The following is a 17,230-nucleotide window of genomic DNA, read 5'->3' on the forward strand; positions in this document are numbered from 1 at the left end:
GTGGGTTTTTTGGTAGATCTATGTCATACAAAAAACTGCTTAGGTTATATGAGCATAGATCTAGGCTAACGACCCAGAAGGGCCTTAGACATGGGGTTGTCTCTGCCTGCTATTGCTTCAATAGCGCACTGTGTTTATCAGAGCGTATGGAGTACCCAGCCAGCCTGAGTACTCAGTTGTCCAACCCTTGCCAAAACTAAAATGGCCCTTTGCATTTATGTCTGAGTGAAAGAGGAGAGAACCGTGTGATGCATTGGTGGCTGTTTTCTCCAACCCTGCCACCTTGCCTATTGAGAACACAGAGAGATTGTGAGGGTTGTTGAAATTTGACTGCAAGGTGGAATTTCTAACCTTGATAATTACGTGTGAAGATATTTATTGTTCCTTCAAAGCTTTTCTTTATTATTCATCAAGCAATTATCAATTTATCCATTCAGATACAAGAAAAATAAAGATCACAGTGCACAAGAGACAAGTGACACCAGAAATTAGGCTAGCGGCCAGGGCAAAACCCACAAGGGGAAAACCCAACAATCCTTTCCTTATAGAATCTTTTGTCAACAAGAGAAATCCAAGTCATAGACAAACTGACCAGTAACCCAAGTGCCAATTCAGCTCTCCTTAATAGCTCAAATTCTGCCACAATTCTGTCCAAAAGTTCTTCAATGAGTTGTATCACACGATACCACATTCCTGTCCTTAGATATGATGTTCCAAAAATATAGAGTGCCTTCATAAACTAGCATAGCCACAGAATAGATAATGCCTCAGGTAGGTTGCATTCCACAAAAATATAGTTCTTCAGATGGCTCACATTCCACAGAGATATAGTCCTTCAGATAGCTTGCATTTCACAAAAACATAGTCTAATAGATGGCTCGCATAACACTGGACTTTAGTGCCACAGATAGCTCACATACTTAAGAGATGTAGTGCCACAAATAGCTCACATTTATTCCACAAACCTTCTCATATATTAGCCTCAGAAACCTCACACTTTATCCTTGTACTTCTGCCTCAGATCAGTGATCCGAATTCTTGTTTGATGGAGACAAATTGGCTCTATTTATAGTTGATTGTTCATGCGAAGGGGCACGTCTCTTGGGCAAGTTGACTTGTCTTCTGGAGGGCCGACTTGATCAACTTGGAGACATAAAATCATACCTTTTAAGATTCAATTTTCTTTCTTTTAAATGTCCAAATGGGTCATGATAAAATAAATTTTCTTTTGACTCGAATAAATTCTTTTTGACTCATTACAAAATCATAATTATGAAGGCCGAACCTAGTTACAATTTCAACACTCCCTCTTAGGTAGGGAGGTATTCATAATGACTCATCGAGATATTCTCATGTTGAATACTTCTATAAGAAAGGATCCAGATTGATAAGCATCATTGATGATAACATCATTATAACCAACATTGTCAAATTACCAAGGCCTTGACAAGTAAACTCTATCTCTCCAATAGATCAGAGCACAATGCTGGGAGGGATTCAATAGGACACCACACAATTGCCTCTCTGAGGCACATACTCCACCTAGGTTCACCAAAGTATGTCCTCCACAAGACCATTTCCTAATTTGATGTCATAGTAATTGACACAAGGTAATGTCGGTCCACTAGACCATTCTTAAACCGAGTTAGTGTACTTGACTTAGGCTATTAGTCCCAATCGGTCACAATACATGACACAAGAATGTCAATCCATGATGCTTATCCTATTTACCATTCTCCCTATCCTGGTCCATGTACTTGACTTAGGGTGTTAGTCCTAGTCACAGTGCATAAAACATGGAGAACTTGGTGTCCATCCTTACTCCCTCTGAATATGGGAGGAGTTATCCACAAGCCCAAGCTTGTCTCAGAAGTACTCAAACTTCCCTTAAATCAGCTATCTGTTCATCCATGGAGATCTATTGTAGCTTCTCAGTTCCCATATGCATCATATCTCATATCATAATGTGCTTCGACCTTCCATGAAAAGCCAGGTTCTCTGTCAATCTTCATACAACTTATTACAAAGTATCAATGTCGAATCCAACACGTCATCAAACAATCCATCAAACATTTACGGAGCCAAACTGCTTCATAGCTATCTGCACAAACTATCATCTCTTCCTCTTCTGCAATGCTTAGTGCAATAAAATCCTGCTTCATGTTCTTCCAAGAAACCATACTAGATCCCAAGCAGAAACAGCCATCAATAATACCTTTTCTCATCATCAACATTGCCAACTTAGTAATTGAATCAAAGACATCAGAGAACCAATCAACTTCCATCATCCAGATTCCAGGAGGATCACTATCACATGTTTCCTTCTTCAGCCAAACCTGAAGTCCCAAGTAGTGTATCAATCCAAGATCCTTCATGTCAAATTTTGTTGTGAGTTCCCTCTGAACGCAATATGAGTCGTTTTTCAAAGTACGAGGTATTTTTCAATCATGAGACTCTTTTCTTCAATCATGCGACTCCTTTTTCATGTCCTTCAAAAATCTGGGGTGACTCTTTTCAACTGAGGCAGATGCCTTATTATGAACCTCTTCCTTTTATTGGGAGAACCTTCTTGCTTTTGTACTTTCATTAGTTGCATACTAGATCTTGACTTCTCTTGGGCACAAATACTCTAAATTGCTTGCTCCCTCTGAACTCGTTTCTACACATCAAGAAAGTCCTCGTGCTTTGCGTCATTCTGTTAGTTCTTCCATCTGCTGCCAATACCAGGGCAGCTCTAGCCATTGTCCTGCAATCCTCTTTGAGAGGATATGAAAGAATGATTTCGACCAAGCAAAGGACACATAAACAAGAAGCTAAATAAAAATTAATAATAATAGCCTTAATCAAAGAGGAAAGTTATAGAATACTTATCTTTAGAGAAAAGTCAACTCCCTTTTAATCTTGGACCTTTTGTAATTTTCACCATCCTAGTCTTCACATCAGCATGATGTCATTTATGTAATTCCCAAGAGCTAGGGTTTCTTCTTTTAGTGGAAACGATCAGTCCTAGGGTTAGGGATTTCTTAGTTCAATTTTTTTGCTAGGGTTTATAAACCCTAGATGCTTCAATGTCCAAAGTCTTCAAGATCTGCCATCCTTCAGATTTACAAATTCTACAAGTATACTAATGTGTTAGCTGCAAACACTAGAAATGCCATCTACATGCCTTCTCTACTTGAGATGAAGTTATTGATGTTTCTAACTTTGATCATAAAACCTTCATCTTTGAATGCAAGGATCTGAACACTTATGATGGCAGCAATTATTAATGTATCCTCATATACTACATTAGATGTCAACAATATCTAAGTGTGATTCCTTCATAGTAGGTCTAGCAATGTGATTGACGAGGTCTTCTAAGGGCATACATCTTAGTTTTGATGAACTTAGGAGACATTGGATGCATGAGAACTTTGTAATGGACTTACAACGTAGATCTATGCTTTGTTTCAGTTATCCTAGTTCTTGAGATGAAAACGAAAATTATACGTACCTTTTGAGAAGTAGTATTTCGACCTTACCCGTCCAACTTTATATCACAGAGATGAGCTACAAAAGCTCGTCCCTTTTCACAAAGTTTTGGTTCTTTGCAACAGAGATAATTCAACTTTCTTCAACTGATATGTATCTTTTTCTTCCAACAGAAGTACCTCAGGTCTTCGGCCTTTAAATTAGGATACAAATCACAATGATCAGCATGGTTTCTACATCTATCAAATTAAGATATGAATCAGGTCAATGGCCTTCAAATTAGGATACGAATCAGGTCTGTAATGTCTCGAATAGTTTAGACTTCTTCCATATACATGCTCAGATTTGTCTTAATTCAGGTTTCTTGTTTAGTCTTCAGATTATTCAAAGATGAATTTCGCACAAGTTCGATGACTTGGTAGATTATTCTTCAGACTTGGATCATAAGAAACTCGAACTCAAACTTGTCCTCTTTCCACAAGAATAAAGAAGCTCGGTCTTGACTTCTCAGGTCTGAACTTTGTCTTGCCCAGGGGTATAAACTAGAGATTGTTTATGATGCAGACCATCCTTCATTTGGGGCTCGTTTACAATGCACAGGAATTCAGAACTTGTAGTACGCATCAAACCTTGGACTGAGGAAAGCTGGGCTTGAACAGAGACAGAACTTGGATCAATTGCAGACCTGATTGAGGTCGGACTTCTGGTTATACCTCGTAGAATTTCGGACAGAATTGGGTCATTATCTTTGGATGCCATATAGGTTACTGAGATATCATTCCTTCTTTTGTCATCAAACTAGCCTCTTCTAATTGCAACTTCTGAAGAAAACTTGGACCTTGGCAACACCGAGATGATAAGGTAACTTGAATATCACAGAGATAGATCATAGTGTAATTCTGATTTCATAAAGAACTCAGCCCAATACTTCAGATACCACTGCTCTTCAACTTCCTAGCTCTGATACCATGTTGAAATTCAACTGCAAGGTGGAATTTCTGACCTTGATAATTACTTGTGAAGATATTTATTGTTCCTTCTTAGATTTTCTTTATTATTCATCAAGCAATTATCAATTTGGCCATTCAGATACAGGAAAAATAAAGATCACAGTGCACAAGAGACAAGCGGCACCAGAAATTAGGCCAGTGGCCAGGGCAAAAGTTAAAACCCACAAGGGGAAAACCCAGCAATCATTTCCTTATAGAATCTTTTGTCAACAAGAGAAATCCAAGCCATAGACAAACTGATTACTAACCCAATTGCCAAGTCAGCCCTCCTTAATAGCTCAAATTCTACCACAATTCTGTCCACAAGATCTTCAACAAGTCGTATCACATGATGCCACTTTCCTGTCCTTAGAAATCATGTTCCAAAAAGATCGAGTGCCTTCAGAAAGTAGCATAGCCACAGAATAGATAGTGCCTCAGGTAGGTCGCATTCCACAGAAATATAGTCCTTCAGATGCTCGCATTCCACAGAGATTAATCCTTAAGATAGCTCGCATTTCACAGAAATACAGTCTCACATAACACAGGATTGTAGTGCCACAGATAGCTCACATACTTCAGAGATATAGTGCCACAAATAGCTTGCATTTATTCCACAGACTTTCGCATATATTAGCCTCAGGAACCTCACACTTTATCCTTGTACTTCTGCCTCAGATCAGTCGTCCGAATTCTGTGTTTGATGGAGACAAATTGGGTCTATTTATAGATGATTGTTCATGCGAAGGGGCACGTCTCTTGGGAAGGCCGGCTTCTCTTCTGGAGGGCTGACTTGGTCAACTTGGAAACATAAAAACATACTTTTTAAAATTCAATTTTCTTTCTTTTATATGTCCAAATGGGATATGATAAAATAATGTTTCTTTTGACTCAAATAAATTCTTTTTGACTCGTTACAAAATCATAATTATGAAGACTGAACCTAGTTACAATTTCAACAAGGGAAAAAGGAGATTTGCTTCCAAGCAGCTCCCTAGGACAACATGATCAGCTGCCACTGGCCAGCCTTTGCTGAGAGTAAATAGCGCAACATCAAAGGATCTATTGCTTATCACGGAGGAGTAGCCCAGATCCGCCCTTGTCTGAAACCTGCAGTCTCGGCCTGTCTTTGAAACCCTAATTCGCAGAAGGAGCTCCATCTCTGATTGTCTTCGTAATCCAAGGAACTTTCAACAAGTGCTTCTAGTATTACCAATACGATTTGATCACTGGTTTAATAGAGTTGAGTGAAGCGAACAAAGTTCCTTCTACAAATTAATTACTCCAAAAGACTTGGAATATAAAGATATCCTAAGTTCCTTTTAACCTAACTACTAATTATTATTAACTAATCATTATTACAATTATCCTCGTTACTTATATTTATATTATTTATATATATTTTATTCGTAACATTGCCTTCTTCCTCAAAAAGCTTTGTCCTCAAAGCTTGTTAATGAAAAAGGCTGGATCTCTTTTTCTGCTTCAAATGACTTTCTCTCTCGGAACAATCATCTTCGTTGATACAAGTTGATATGATCTTCTAAGTGACAAACAAAATTGTCGCACTGAGAAGGGATCAGACCATCGTAGATTAATTTTCTGTGGAATATTTTGATCACTGGAATTTTGTAACGACTTGTTAGCATAAGACAAGATTGATTTTACGTCATTATTCTCTGAAACATCAATTTGTTGTTTCTGGTTTGAATGGTCCCGATACGTAGCTTGGTTGAGTTGTCTACTCTCATGATTCAGATGTTGATATGGGACTTTACTTTCCCTTATTAGGTGTGTGAATTTTTTTTGATTTACTTCAGGGGATGATGTTGTTGAGTTCGTTACCAAACCTTCACTTGGGGTGTTTATCATCTGAACTGCAACATCCAAGCGTGTCTTTTCTTCAACTTGCTTGTCTTCTTCTTGAGTTGTGACATTCACTGGATCGGTATTTGTTGTTTTGTCATCAACTTGAATTCCTACATTTGATGCTTCCTTCTTGATAAGTTGTTGTACCTTGTTTTCTAATGACTTCTTATCCTTCTTAAGTTTCTTAATTTGCGTCAGTAATTTTTCACTATGGTTTTTAAGTCGAGAAACTTCTTCATTTTTGTCAACAGTGATTTTGTCAATTTCATTTTGCATATTTTGTAATACTTTTTACCTTCTTGAGAAATTACTTTTGAAATATCTGATATATCTTCTGGCGTTACTGAATTTGGTTTCAGTGTAACATCTTGGAGTGTTATTTTTTTCTTTTTGTAAGAAAACATTAGAAACTTTTTCTTCGTATTTAAGATGAAAGATCCTACCGTTTCCATCCAGGGTGATCCCAAAATAATGTCACCTTGATTGTTCCATAGGGTGTGAACTGAGAATTGCGATACAAAAGTATAATCTTCAATGTTTAACTGTAAATTAGCTATGTCATATTTTTTATTGCGAAAAAAGTCTAATTTTTCAGTTATATTTGACTCTGGGATCACTAGTTGGTTTGTGATTTTAGGTGTTATATAATTTGCATCTTCTGCCAGAGAAATAGAAATAATAACATCTTTTCCTGTGAGATTTCCTTTAATGTTAAATAGCGCTTTACCGTCTCTGGGTAAGGTTTCTGGGAATCTTTTGGCCTTCATTTTTGTATTAGACTCCATTTTTGCTTCTTGAATATTAAATACTTTTTAAATCACTTTTTTTTTTAATAAATCCCTTTTTTTCTTTTCTCTTTTTTTTTCTAATCTCTTTTTTTTTATAAATACCCTTCTTTTATTTTTATTTTTTATTTTTTTATAAATACCTCCTTATATATCCTTAATATATATATATATATATTTTTGAATAGCTAAGGTCAACCTTTCTAAAAAAAAATTATTTTAATTATTCCTTTACCTTTTTCCTAGTTGACTTGAAATGTAATATATATATATATATATATATATTTGTTAACTAAAAGGATTAATTTGTGGATTAATATCAATTGTTGTACGGGCGCGATGGTATGAAGGAAAGCGATGGTCTGGGTAACTAGATGTTGTAGACTTTGGCATTGTTGTATGTCCCATTTTGTTTTTTTGATTGAAATTAATCAATGGTTCGAACTATTGCTTTGTATGCTGGATGGAGCAGGGAATGATGGTTGGTGACTAGGTGTGAAGTTTCGTGGGTCAGTGTGGTCGGAAGCTGTGTGGCGGGCTGCGGATGGTAAGTTTGGTGGGGGAATTCAGTTATGAGCGGTGGTCCGTGGGATGACGACTGTGGGGGTTCTGTTCCACAGTGGTTAGTTGCAGGCAGGGACAAGGATATATATATATATATATATTTTAAATTTAAACAACGACAACGAGAGTTTCAAATGGACATCGGACGAGGGTTTGATGGAAGCTGTTATCGCGGTGGTCGGGCGTTTTTTTGGACGACAGTGATGGTAGTTAGGTGGTTGATAGGGATCGATTAGCACTGCGGTGTTGTGATGGTTGTTGGATTGTTGTCGGAAGAAAGGGAAGAGGTAGCAGTGGCACGAGGGTTCAGCAAGGAACAAGGACTGGTGATGGGTGTTATCCGTGGTGCGTGTGCGTCACTGGAAACAGGAATGTCAATGGCTTGGCAGCCTTGTAGGCAATGGAGCAAGGTGGCAAAATGACTTCCATGAAAATCGGGATGACGGTAAACTACTAACAGACGATGGTCTACAGTGGCAGCGGAATAGTATAAGCAGCTATGGTAGTGTCTGAAATTGAGGGAGTTTGGACTGTTGCGGTGGCTGGTTAGGGTCGTAGGTGGTGCTAAGCAAATGGAGTGGACGGTTGCAGCGATGTCGACTTGGTGGTTACTGCTGCAGCGGTTTGTCAGCTTTTGTTGTCAAGGCTATATGCGGTTATTGTGTTGCGGCGCTGTAGCTTACGAAACTATCGGCCACCTGCAAAATCTAGCTACATTGTGTTCAACCTACGTAGGCTGATAATTTCCTCCCTTCCTCTTTTTTATATAATTTCTGTAATCTTTTTTTTTTTTATGTGTACTTTTTTTTATTAATTTTTTATTTATTAAGAAAATGGCGAAAGACCTGAAAATGGAGAATCTCCCAATGTGTAGCGAAACGCTTCAATTATGACAGCAACAAGGTTGATGACGATTGATGGCCAAGGGCCGGTGACCGGAGAACGAGCTCTGTGCAGCAGTGAAGCAGCCAAAGGATCGACTGCTCTGATACCAAATGAAGCGAACAAAGTTCCTTCTACAAATTAATTACTCCAGAAGACTTGGAATATAAAGATATCCATGAGGATACAAATATTATATATTAAATGTGTGAATAAGAATAAGAATGATTTACAATGAGAACGAGAGGCTTGCTTATATATCAAGCAAGTGTCTCTTCATGGAGAGTCATGTCCTATTTAGACATGCCTCTTCAACCTAACTACTAATTATTATTAACTAATCATTATTATAATTATCCTCGTTACTTATATTTATATTATTTAGATATATTTTATTCGTAACATTGAGGAGGAATTTTGGATTTATTTTTCTCTTCTGCCAAGTGGATATACTCTTTCTTGCTTCTGCCCTTTGTAAATACTAGCAATATAATATAATAAGTATTTTTTGATTAACAAGTATCCGCAGGCCCTGATGGTTTGTTCAATTGGTCAAGTTCCTGTCGCTAAAGCATCTTGCTAATGGGAGGTAACGGGGTCAATTCTCCTCGACAGTCTTGGGGTTAAGCTCTGCTAATAAGTCGGCACGATGTGATCCCCTTGGGCGGATCTGCCTGGATATTTCCAAGGAAAAAAACAAGTATCCGCACCATCCACAAAGTGAAGGTTCATGTATATTTTGCAGCCAAGTCCAATCCAGTCCTTGGCCCAGCAAAGTTCCATTACAACTCAGAAACTATCTTCCAAGCTGCCAAATCCTTGTAAGAATTACCAAACTTGACAATTTGAAGGATCTTCCTCCCTGACCATATTGCAAATACAAAAATGTCCTCCGACAGCTGTTAAATGTGTGACTGTCTCTAGTGGGTGTCTAATTAATATTGACCTCCAGTTGACATTTTGTTTTACTGTTCTCTAACTTCTTGCTTATCTGTTTTGCTTAGGAGTTAGAACATAATCTTCTCTGTAAAGGTCCCTTCAATAATTTTCCATAGAAAGTTCAATACCATTTTATATCATTATCTGTTTGTTTAGGAAGAATTCTTTTGGAGGTCTTATTTACAGCTAGTACTTTGTTGTGACAGTCTTCTAAGTAATATTTCCCCACTTTTCTTTGAAACAAATCTGATTTGATCTTTCCATGACGATTCAGGTGCTGTAAATGATGTTCATCCACTGGAATTGCATCTTGCCAACCGGCTTGACCGAGACACTAGTGGAGTAATGGTCATTACCAAGTTGCATAAAATAGCAGGCCAGCTTGTGAAGGCATTTACAGATCGGAAGGTGAGAAAAACTTATCTTGCCCTGTGTATTGGACCTGCTCCAAAGTGGAACAATATCTATATCGAGTCTGGGCATGGGAGATCGAAGTTTGGTGCATGGCGTGTGTATTCTAGGACAGATGTTGGAAGGATTCTTCCAGGTGGCACTGTTGTTAGGGAGATGGCAACTCATTTTAAGGTCTTAGCTGTAAATGCGAACCATAGAATGCACCATGACAGTGTTGATGAGGCACAAATTTCTTCTCAAGGCATTGCTTTTGACCTTGAAGAAGACAGATTTGTTACAGTTGGAGATAATGGCTCTATGGATAGTATAGAGAAATTGGTGGTCACGGAACAAAATTTCAAGGTGGCTGGACTAGACTGTGACATCGTTAGCTCACCAAAAATCAGAAAGAATGATGAAGTGCTAATAAGAGCTTCTCCTCTAAGTGGAAGAACACATCAAATTCGTTTGCATTGCCAATACATGGGATTGCCTATTAGAGGGGATGTGAAATATGAAGGGCCACATACCTGGAAAGGCATAACCTATGCCAATCATGCTCTGCATGCAGAGAGTCTCTGCTTTGAGCATCCTGTCACAGGTAATATGGTTAAATTGCATGCTCCTCTTCCCCAGTGGGTAATGGAAGCTTACTGATACTGTCCTAGGTTGTTCAATGTTGCTTCCCCTTAATTCCTGATCGTTCAATTTATTTATTTTCCTTTATTCTTATGGTTGAAACTTGAAAAAAAGGAGAACACGTTAGACAATTATCATCATTTCCTCCTCAGTTTCTCTTTTTGTGAAGATTATGCTATTTTTTCTTTTCATTTTGCTTCAAATTTGAATATAAGATGGCAATAATGAATAGGATATACTTAGTGGTTATGGATATGTTCTCAAAGTCTTTATGGAGTAGGTACCAATTTGCAACTTATCGCATTTCACATCTTAATTCCTAATGTAGGGATACTAAAGAAATGTGATTTAGAAGTAAAGGAAAATTGAATAAGCAGAAAATGGCCAGTGAGACTGTTGCCCCTTTATTTATCAGTTTAAGGGCAATTTTGTATAGCCCTTGTAAAGCTGTGATAATGATGTGTTTCAAATGGATGATTTGCATTGCACAATGGATTCTCTTAAGCAACTCTGTTAAAAGTAAAGGCTGGAATTTGTGTCCCTACTGGTGTACTTTAATATATTTTATTTGCAGTTGGAGGAAGTTATGTTGTTACAGCTTTACATCTCTTTTGTTTTGCTTCATTCAAACATATCAGCCAATGTAAGAGGGTGCTTCCATCTGGATCTCTGCTATTCAGCTAATAGTGAAGTACGATATAAGGACAAGCTGTTTTGCTCATCAGGATTGCTACAGTATTAAAGTGCCTATTCTGCTATACAATAATTATGAGAAGTAGCCCCAAGAGTTAGCTCAATCAGTCAAGTCGGGGCCTCGCCAGATGGGAGGTCACAGGGTCAATTCCCGTAAGCTCTTGGCGTCAGGTCTGTTGATGGCCGAAAGGTTTGATCCCCCGTGGATCAGCCTAGTCTCTTCAAAGCCAACTTCATGATTGCATTTATGCAGCAGGAAAATAGGCAACTCAAAGTGAATCAAATGCTAATGTCAAAACCTAGAATGGGTGTAGAGGATGAGCCAGGCTTCACTCATAGCTTGAAGAATCATTACCTAGCTCCAAGGAACAAATTTCAAACACTTTGAACAAATTTTGGAATTTTTTGAAGATTTTGGGCATTTTGGAAATTTTACATAGTTTTTGGGCAGAAAAGGTAGCGTGTCCCACGCTACATTTTTGTTGGAGGCCTCCAAATCACGAAATTTTTGCATTTTTGGATTCCTTATGACCTGCACATTAAAGTTATGTAACCGGAGATCCATGTCAACAACTTTTTCTAGGTCAAAAAGTAAAAAAAGTACAAAAAAAACACCTTTCTGCCATGTTTTTCAGAGGCACGCTATGTTTTTGGAGTAGCTGTGGGAGAAATGGTTTTTGGAGGTCTAGAAGCAGTCTTTTTCAGTGCTTGAAGATTCTATGGTGTAGTAGACAGGCAGAGCTTTCTCCAACATTTTTCAGATCTTGATTTGGAGCTCAGGAACCCCTCCAAAAGTCAGTCACAAGTAGCACGCTATGATTTCTCCAGGCACGCTACGTTTTCAAGCAATTCGCTAAGTTTTTGCCTGGAACTAATTCTTCTCAGTTTTCTTAGTCCAGTTTGACTTTTGCTGATGTAATTTGTCATTTTAGGGGTTGTGATGATGCATTGAGGTGTAATTATGTTTGTGAAAGTAAAAATTAGGTAGATTCATGTTTGTATAGGTTCTTATGGTCAAATGAGTCAGTTTTGCACCAAATTGTGAGTTGGTTTCTAACCTCCCTAGTCTTAGGTATGGTTGGGGATATTCTTGTAAGCAGTTCCTTGAATGTTGGATTTGACCCCTGAGAGGGGGAAACTGATATTTTGATCTACATGTAACCGAATCTAAGTTAGAGAAAGGGTTGGACACCAGAGAGTAAAAGGCTTGGAGCTTGTATTCAATTATCTTTTACTGGAAATCAAAGGCTAGTTGCAGCTATTATTTAGGAATTCTTGTGGTATGAGTTTGTGATCATGTTTCTCTTTTGTTAATAGCTTATATGAATGATAATTTCATCTCCTTTCCATATCTATGTTTTTCAGTGATTTTCCTAAAGAGGTTTAAAACATAATTCTTAAGTTTAAGCTCTGTTTTATTAGGAATTTCATGTTTGTGTTATTTATCTTTTGATAAATAAATTCATGCTTGCCATGCTAATTTTGAACCTTTGCTTTTCCACCCTACACTACATCGACAAAACCCCAAAGTATCACAAAGGCATACCTTCCCTGCTCCTTTATATCTCTTGCAACTGAACCCTTGAGACCTGACCTAGTTCCTTAACTTTGACTCCTGATCGAGCAAAATCCTAAATTTCAAAGCCCTAGAGCTGAACATACCTTTGAAGCTGCAATTCGGTGCTGAACGTGATTGGATGACCTTTGTTGATGTGTTAGTGCTCAATGCCAATGGAATGAGCAATAGAAATGCTTGTATGGTCTTTATAAGAGTAAATTTCACCTTTTGGATATGTCATGGCATGACATCATCCTCCATTTTGAAACCAAAGTGATGTGTTTTGCAGTGATAATTTCATAAGCTGAAGTAGTACCTTTGTCTTTATTTCATATGCCTCCTAAGATGCTAACTCCCTTATGTGTGGACTCAAGACCATAAACAAGACCTTTTTTAAGCTTAAAACTGTAGGAATTTACAGGGTAAGTTCCTCAGACAGAACACCAAAGGACACCGCTCACAAACAAATTACAGATCAATACACCAATATTCTTGACGTGGTTAAAACCCTCAAAGAGGGAAACAGTCCACGACCTGAGCCAACACGGCTACTTCAGGAAATTTATTAATAAAAGAATGAAAATTTACATAAGCTTCTCTCATGAACGGTTACCCTGCAAATGACCCTCCATGCTCTTTAAATAGAGATCATGGACCAATCGGGTGTTAAGCCACGGATCAAGTGTCGGTAATACCGAGGAGAGAATGAACCATTGGATCACTTCATGTCTAGAACATATCATGACCGTCGGATTGTAAGTTACAAAAGTACATAGTAAAGAAACACACTTTACCCAACTCTATACTAGACCAAATTATACTTAACTATTTCCTATGTGTCGGAATATCCTAACATCCCCCCTTAAGAACAACTTGGGATAGGATTGAAGGATGTACAAATATGACACAATAGGAGAAGGAAGGAGGCATTGGAGCCTATCCCCCCTTAGTGACAACTTCCTGAACTCCAACCATAAATCGAAGTTTAGTAAACATTGCCTCTGTGAAAGCCTTTGTAAAGATGTCTGTAACTTGATCATCTGTTGAACAATATTGCACTTCAAGAACATGGTCATGAATGAGCTTTCTGATGAAGTACATGTGCAGTTCAATGTGTTTTCTGCGCTGATGTTGGACTGGATCTTTGCATAGTTGAATGGCACTTTGATTATCACACCAAAGTGTAGTCGGATGCTGCTGCTGAAAGCCAAACTCTGACAAGATTTGACGAAGCCACATGGCTTCCTTACTAGCTTCTACGACACCACGATACTCTGCTTCTACTGAAGAAAGAGAAATGGCACTTTGTTTCTTGCAAGCCCATGTAATAGGTCCAGAACCAAGAGTGAACACATAACTTGCAGTAGACTTTCGATCATCAGGGTCACCAGTGCAATCGGAATCAATGAAACCAACCAATAGAGGAGATGCTTTTGCACCGTAATGAATCCCAAACTGAACTGTACCTCGAACATAATGAAGTATTCTTTTAGCTGCTTTCCAATGACTTTCATGTGGGTTTTGCATAAACCGAGCAATAAGGCCAACAACAAAGGAAAGGTCAGGACGAGTATGGGTCTGAAAAGTTTTCCTACAAGTTGACGATATAAGGTAGCATCAACTTCAGGGGAAGTACAAGTGACTGAAAGTTTAGTTCCAGACTGAAAGGGAGAAGGGGCTCACTTACAGTCTTCCATGTGAAAATGGCATAGAAGATCACAGGCATACTTGGATTGGGAAAGGGAAATACCTTCCTTGGATTGCAAGACTTGAAGACCAAGAAAATAATGCAAGTGTCCTAAGTCTGTCATTTCAAACTTCTTTTTAAGGCTAGACTTCACTTGGTTTATAAGGTTGGGATCACTACCAATAAGGATAAGATCATCAACATAAAGAACAAGAATGATAAGAGACTTGCCCACTTTCTTGGTGTAGACAGTATTGTCAGAATGACACCTAGAAAAGCCAGTTTCTAAAATAAAGCTATCCATTTTGGCATACCAAGCCTGAGGGGCTTGCTTCAGACCATAAAGGGATTTCTTAAGCCGACATACAAGGCTGGAGTCTGTTTGTATAAAGTCAGTAGGTTGTTCCATGTAGATTTCTTCATGCAAGTCCCCATGCAAGTAGGCAGATTTAACATCCATCTGATGGACTTCCCATTTGAAAGAGGCAGCAAGGGAAAGAACAAGGCGGATGGAGTTCATTTTGGCAACAGGGGAGAAGGTTTCAGTATAGTCAATGCCTTCAACTTGTGAAAAACCCTTAGCAACAAGATGAACTTTATGTTTATCAACTTTTCCATCTGGTCCATGCTTCTGTAAACCCATTTGCATCTAACAAGTTTTCGTCCCTTTGGAAGAGGAACAAGATCCCATGTATCATTTGCCAATAATGAATCATATTCTTCATTCATAGCTGTGTCCCAATCTGGATGCCCTGAAGCTTCTGCAAAGGTGTCAGGATCATAATTCGTTGAAGCTTGAGCCAGTAAAGAAGAGGCTCTATCAAACTGAGAACGTGTACATCGCTGATTTGTAGGATCACCGACAAGAGCACCTGCTGCATCCCGAGTAGCATGGACCCATTTTGGAAGCTGAGGAGCTAAAGGAGGATCTTGAGAAGGTGGGGGAGGATTGTCATCCTCGCTATCATCATCTGAAGAAGAAATATATTCAAAAGTAGAAGGTATAGAGACAGGTGGCACATCTGTCGAATTAAGCTCGTAGGCCGATATATTTTCAGCAAACTTTATATCTCTTCTAATGATACCATTTTTGGACTTAAGTGGAATAAGTCTATATCCTTTGACATCTCTAGAATATCCAACAAAAATACATTTTTCATCTGGAATATGGGCCCATGCTTCACTTCCAAAAACACGAAAGTGAATTACATCTGGTTTAATTGAGCTCCATGCTTCTTCTGGAGTGATATTCTTTAAAACCTTAGTAGGAGTGCGATTTACTATGTAATTTGCACAGTTAATTGCTTCTGCCCAAAAATTAAGACTAAGTCCTTTAGATTGAAGCATACAATTAGCCATTTCCTTTAAGTTGTGATTCTTCCTTTCAGCTACACCATTTTGTTGTGGAGTATATGGAACAGTATGTTGCATTTGAATTCCATTCTCAGTGCAAAAGTTGATAAATATGTTGTTAACGTATTCTCCGCCATTATCAGATCTTAGCTTAAGAATTTGATGTCCAAATTGTTTTTGAGCAAAGGCCTTAAAGGCTAAGAACATGTTAAATACTTCACTCTTGAGTTTTAAGAAGTATACCCAAGTGTGTCTGGAGAAATCATCAATGAAAGTTAATAAATACTTGTAGCCAGAGAATGAAACAACTGGAAGTGGACCACTTAAATCACTATGCACAAGCTGTAAAGGGGTTGAGGCGTGCCAAGAGACACGTTTTTCAAAACTATCCCGATGATGTTTTCCGAGTACAAATCTGGAACAAACACCATCTCTGCAAGATACCATTGGAAAACCTGTCACCATATTTTCTTTACATAGATTTTGAAGGGAGCGATAGTTTAAGTGACCAAATCGCTCATGCCAAAGTTTGCTCACTTCATCATTATGAGCAACAAATATAGAGGGAAGATTTGATGACCCAAAGTTGTTAAACTTATACAACATTGTAGAATCATCAGCGGTGCCAGTAGCTAAAATCTGTCTAGGATCTCTTAGGTCCTTAATTACAACATCGTGAGGTGAAAATTCAACGATTTTACTTTCACTTGAATGAGTTATCTGATATACAGATAGAAGGTTGCAGGATAAGGTTGGAACACATAACACATCATTAAATTGACCATTGTCTAGATGAACAATTCCAATCCCTACAACACTAAGAGGTCTATCATCACCAACATATATATTTTTGGTGTTACAATCATTTAAAGAAGAAAACATGGCTTTGTTTTTGGCCATGTGATAAAAAGCTCCAGAATCAATGAGCCACTCATGAGAATGAGAAGAAGAAGATACATTTAGTGCATAACCAGACCAAGATGCTTGACAACCACATGTAGAAAGTGTTATTCCTGAAGATGAAGTTGAAGTTGAAGAGTGCTCCAAATGGATATTATGCTTCTTCATTGCTGCTTTCAAGGCTTCCATCTTCTTAAAGCATTTGGATTCTAAGTGGCCATTTCGATTACAAAAGTGGCAATGTCTATTAGTCTTCTTCCCTTTGTTTTTATTTGCCTTATCATTTTGTTGAAATGATTTTTCATTTTGAGACTGAAATGGCTTAGGACCCTTGTTTGGTTTAGGACCATTCTTTTTAGGATACTGCTTCTTAGGATTCTTTGAATTTGGTTGCTGCTGGGCGGCTAGGGCTTTCTTAGAAGAGTTTCCAAGATTAAGAAGACCAAGATATAAGAGCTTTTCTTGTTCTCTTATTAAAGAATCACAAAAGGCATCAAAATAGGGGGAC

The 17,230-nt window shown here is 38.1% G+C and overlaps 1 protein-coding gene across 2 annotated transcripts in view; it reads left to right on the forward strand.

Moving 5' to 3' along the window:
- LOC149247695 (RNA pseudouridine synthase 1-like) overlaps nt 1-10,767 on the forward strand; it is a 111,453-nt gene extending 100,686 nt beyond the window's left edge. For both annotated transcript variants that reach the window (XM_089458277.1, XM_089458276.1), the window contains one exon: nt 9,774-10,767. In XM_089458277.1, the coding sequence (XP_089314403.1) occupies nt 9,774-10,549 (776 nt within the window). In that variant the 3' untranslated portion in view covers nt 10,550-10,767. The remainder of the gene's footprint in view (nt 1-9,773) is intronic.
- The last annotated feature ends 6,463 nt before the right edge of the window (nt 10,768-17,230 follow it).

Source organism: Pinus tabuliformis, chromosome 7, assembly GCF_031772625.1.
Source record: "Pinus tabuliformis cultivar Carrire ecotype Pingquan chromosome 7, CPIR1, whole genome shotgun sequence".
NCBI lineage: Eukaryota > Viridiplantae > Streptophyta > Pinopsida > Pinales > Pinaceae > Pinus > Pinus tabuliformis.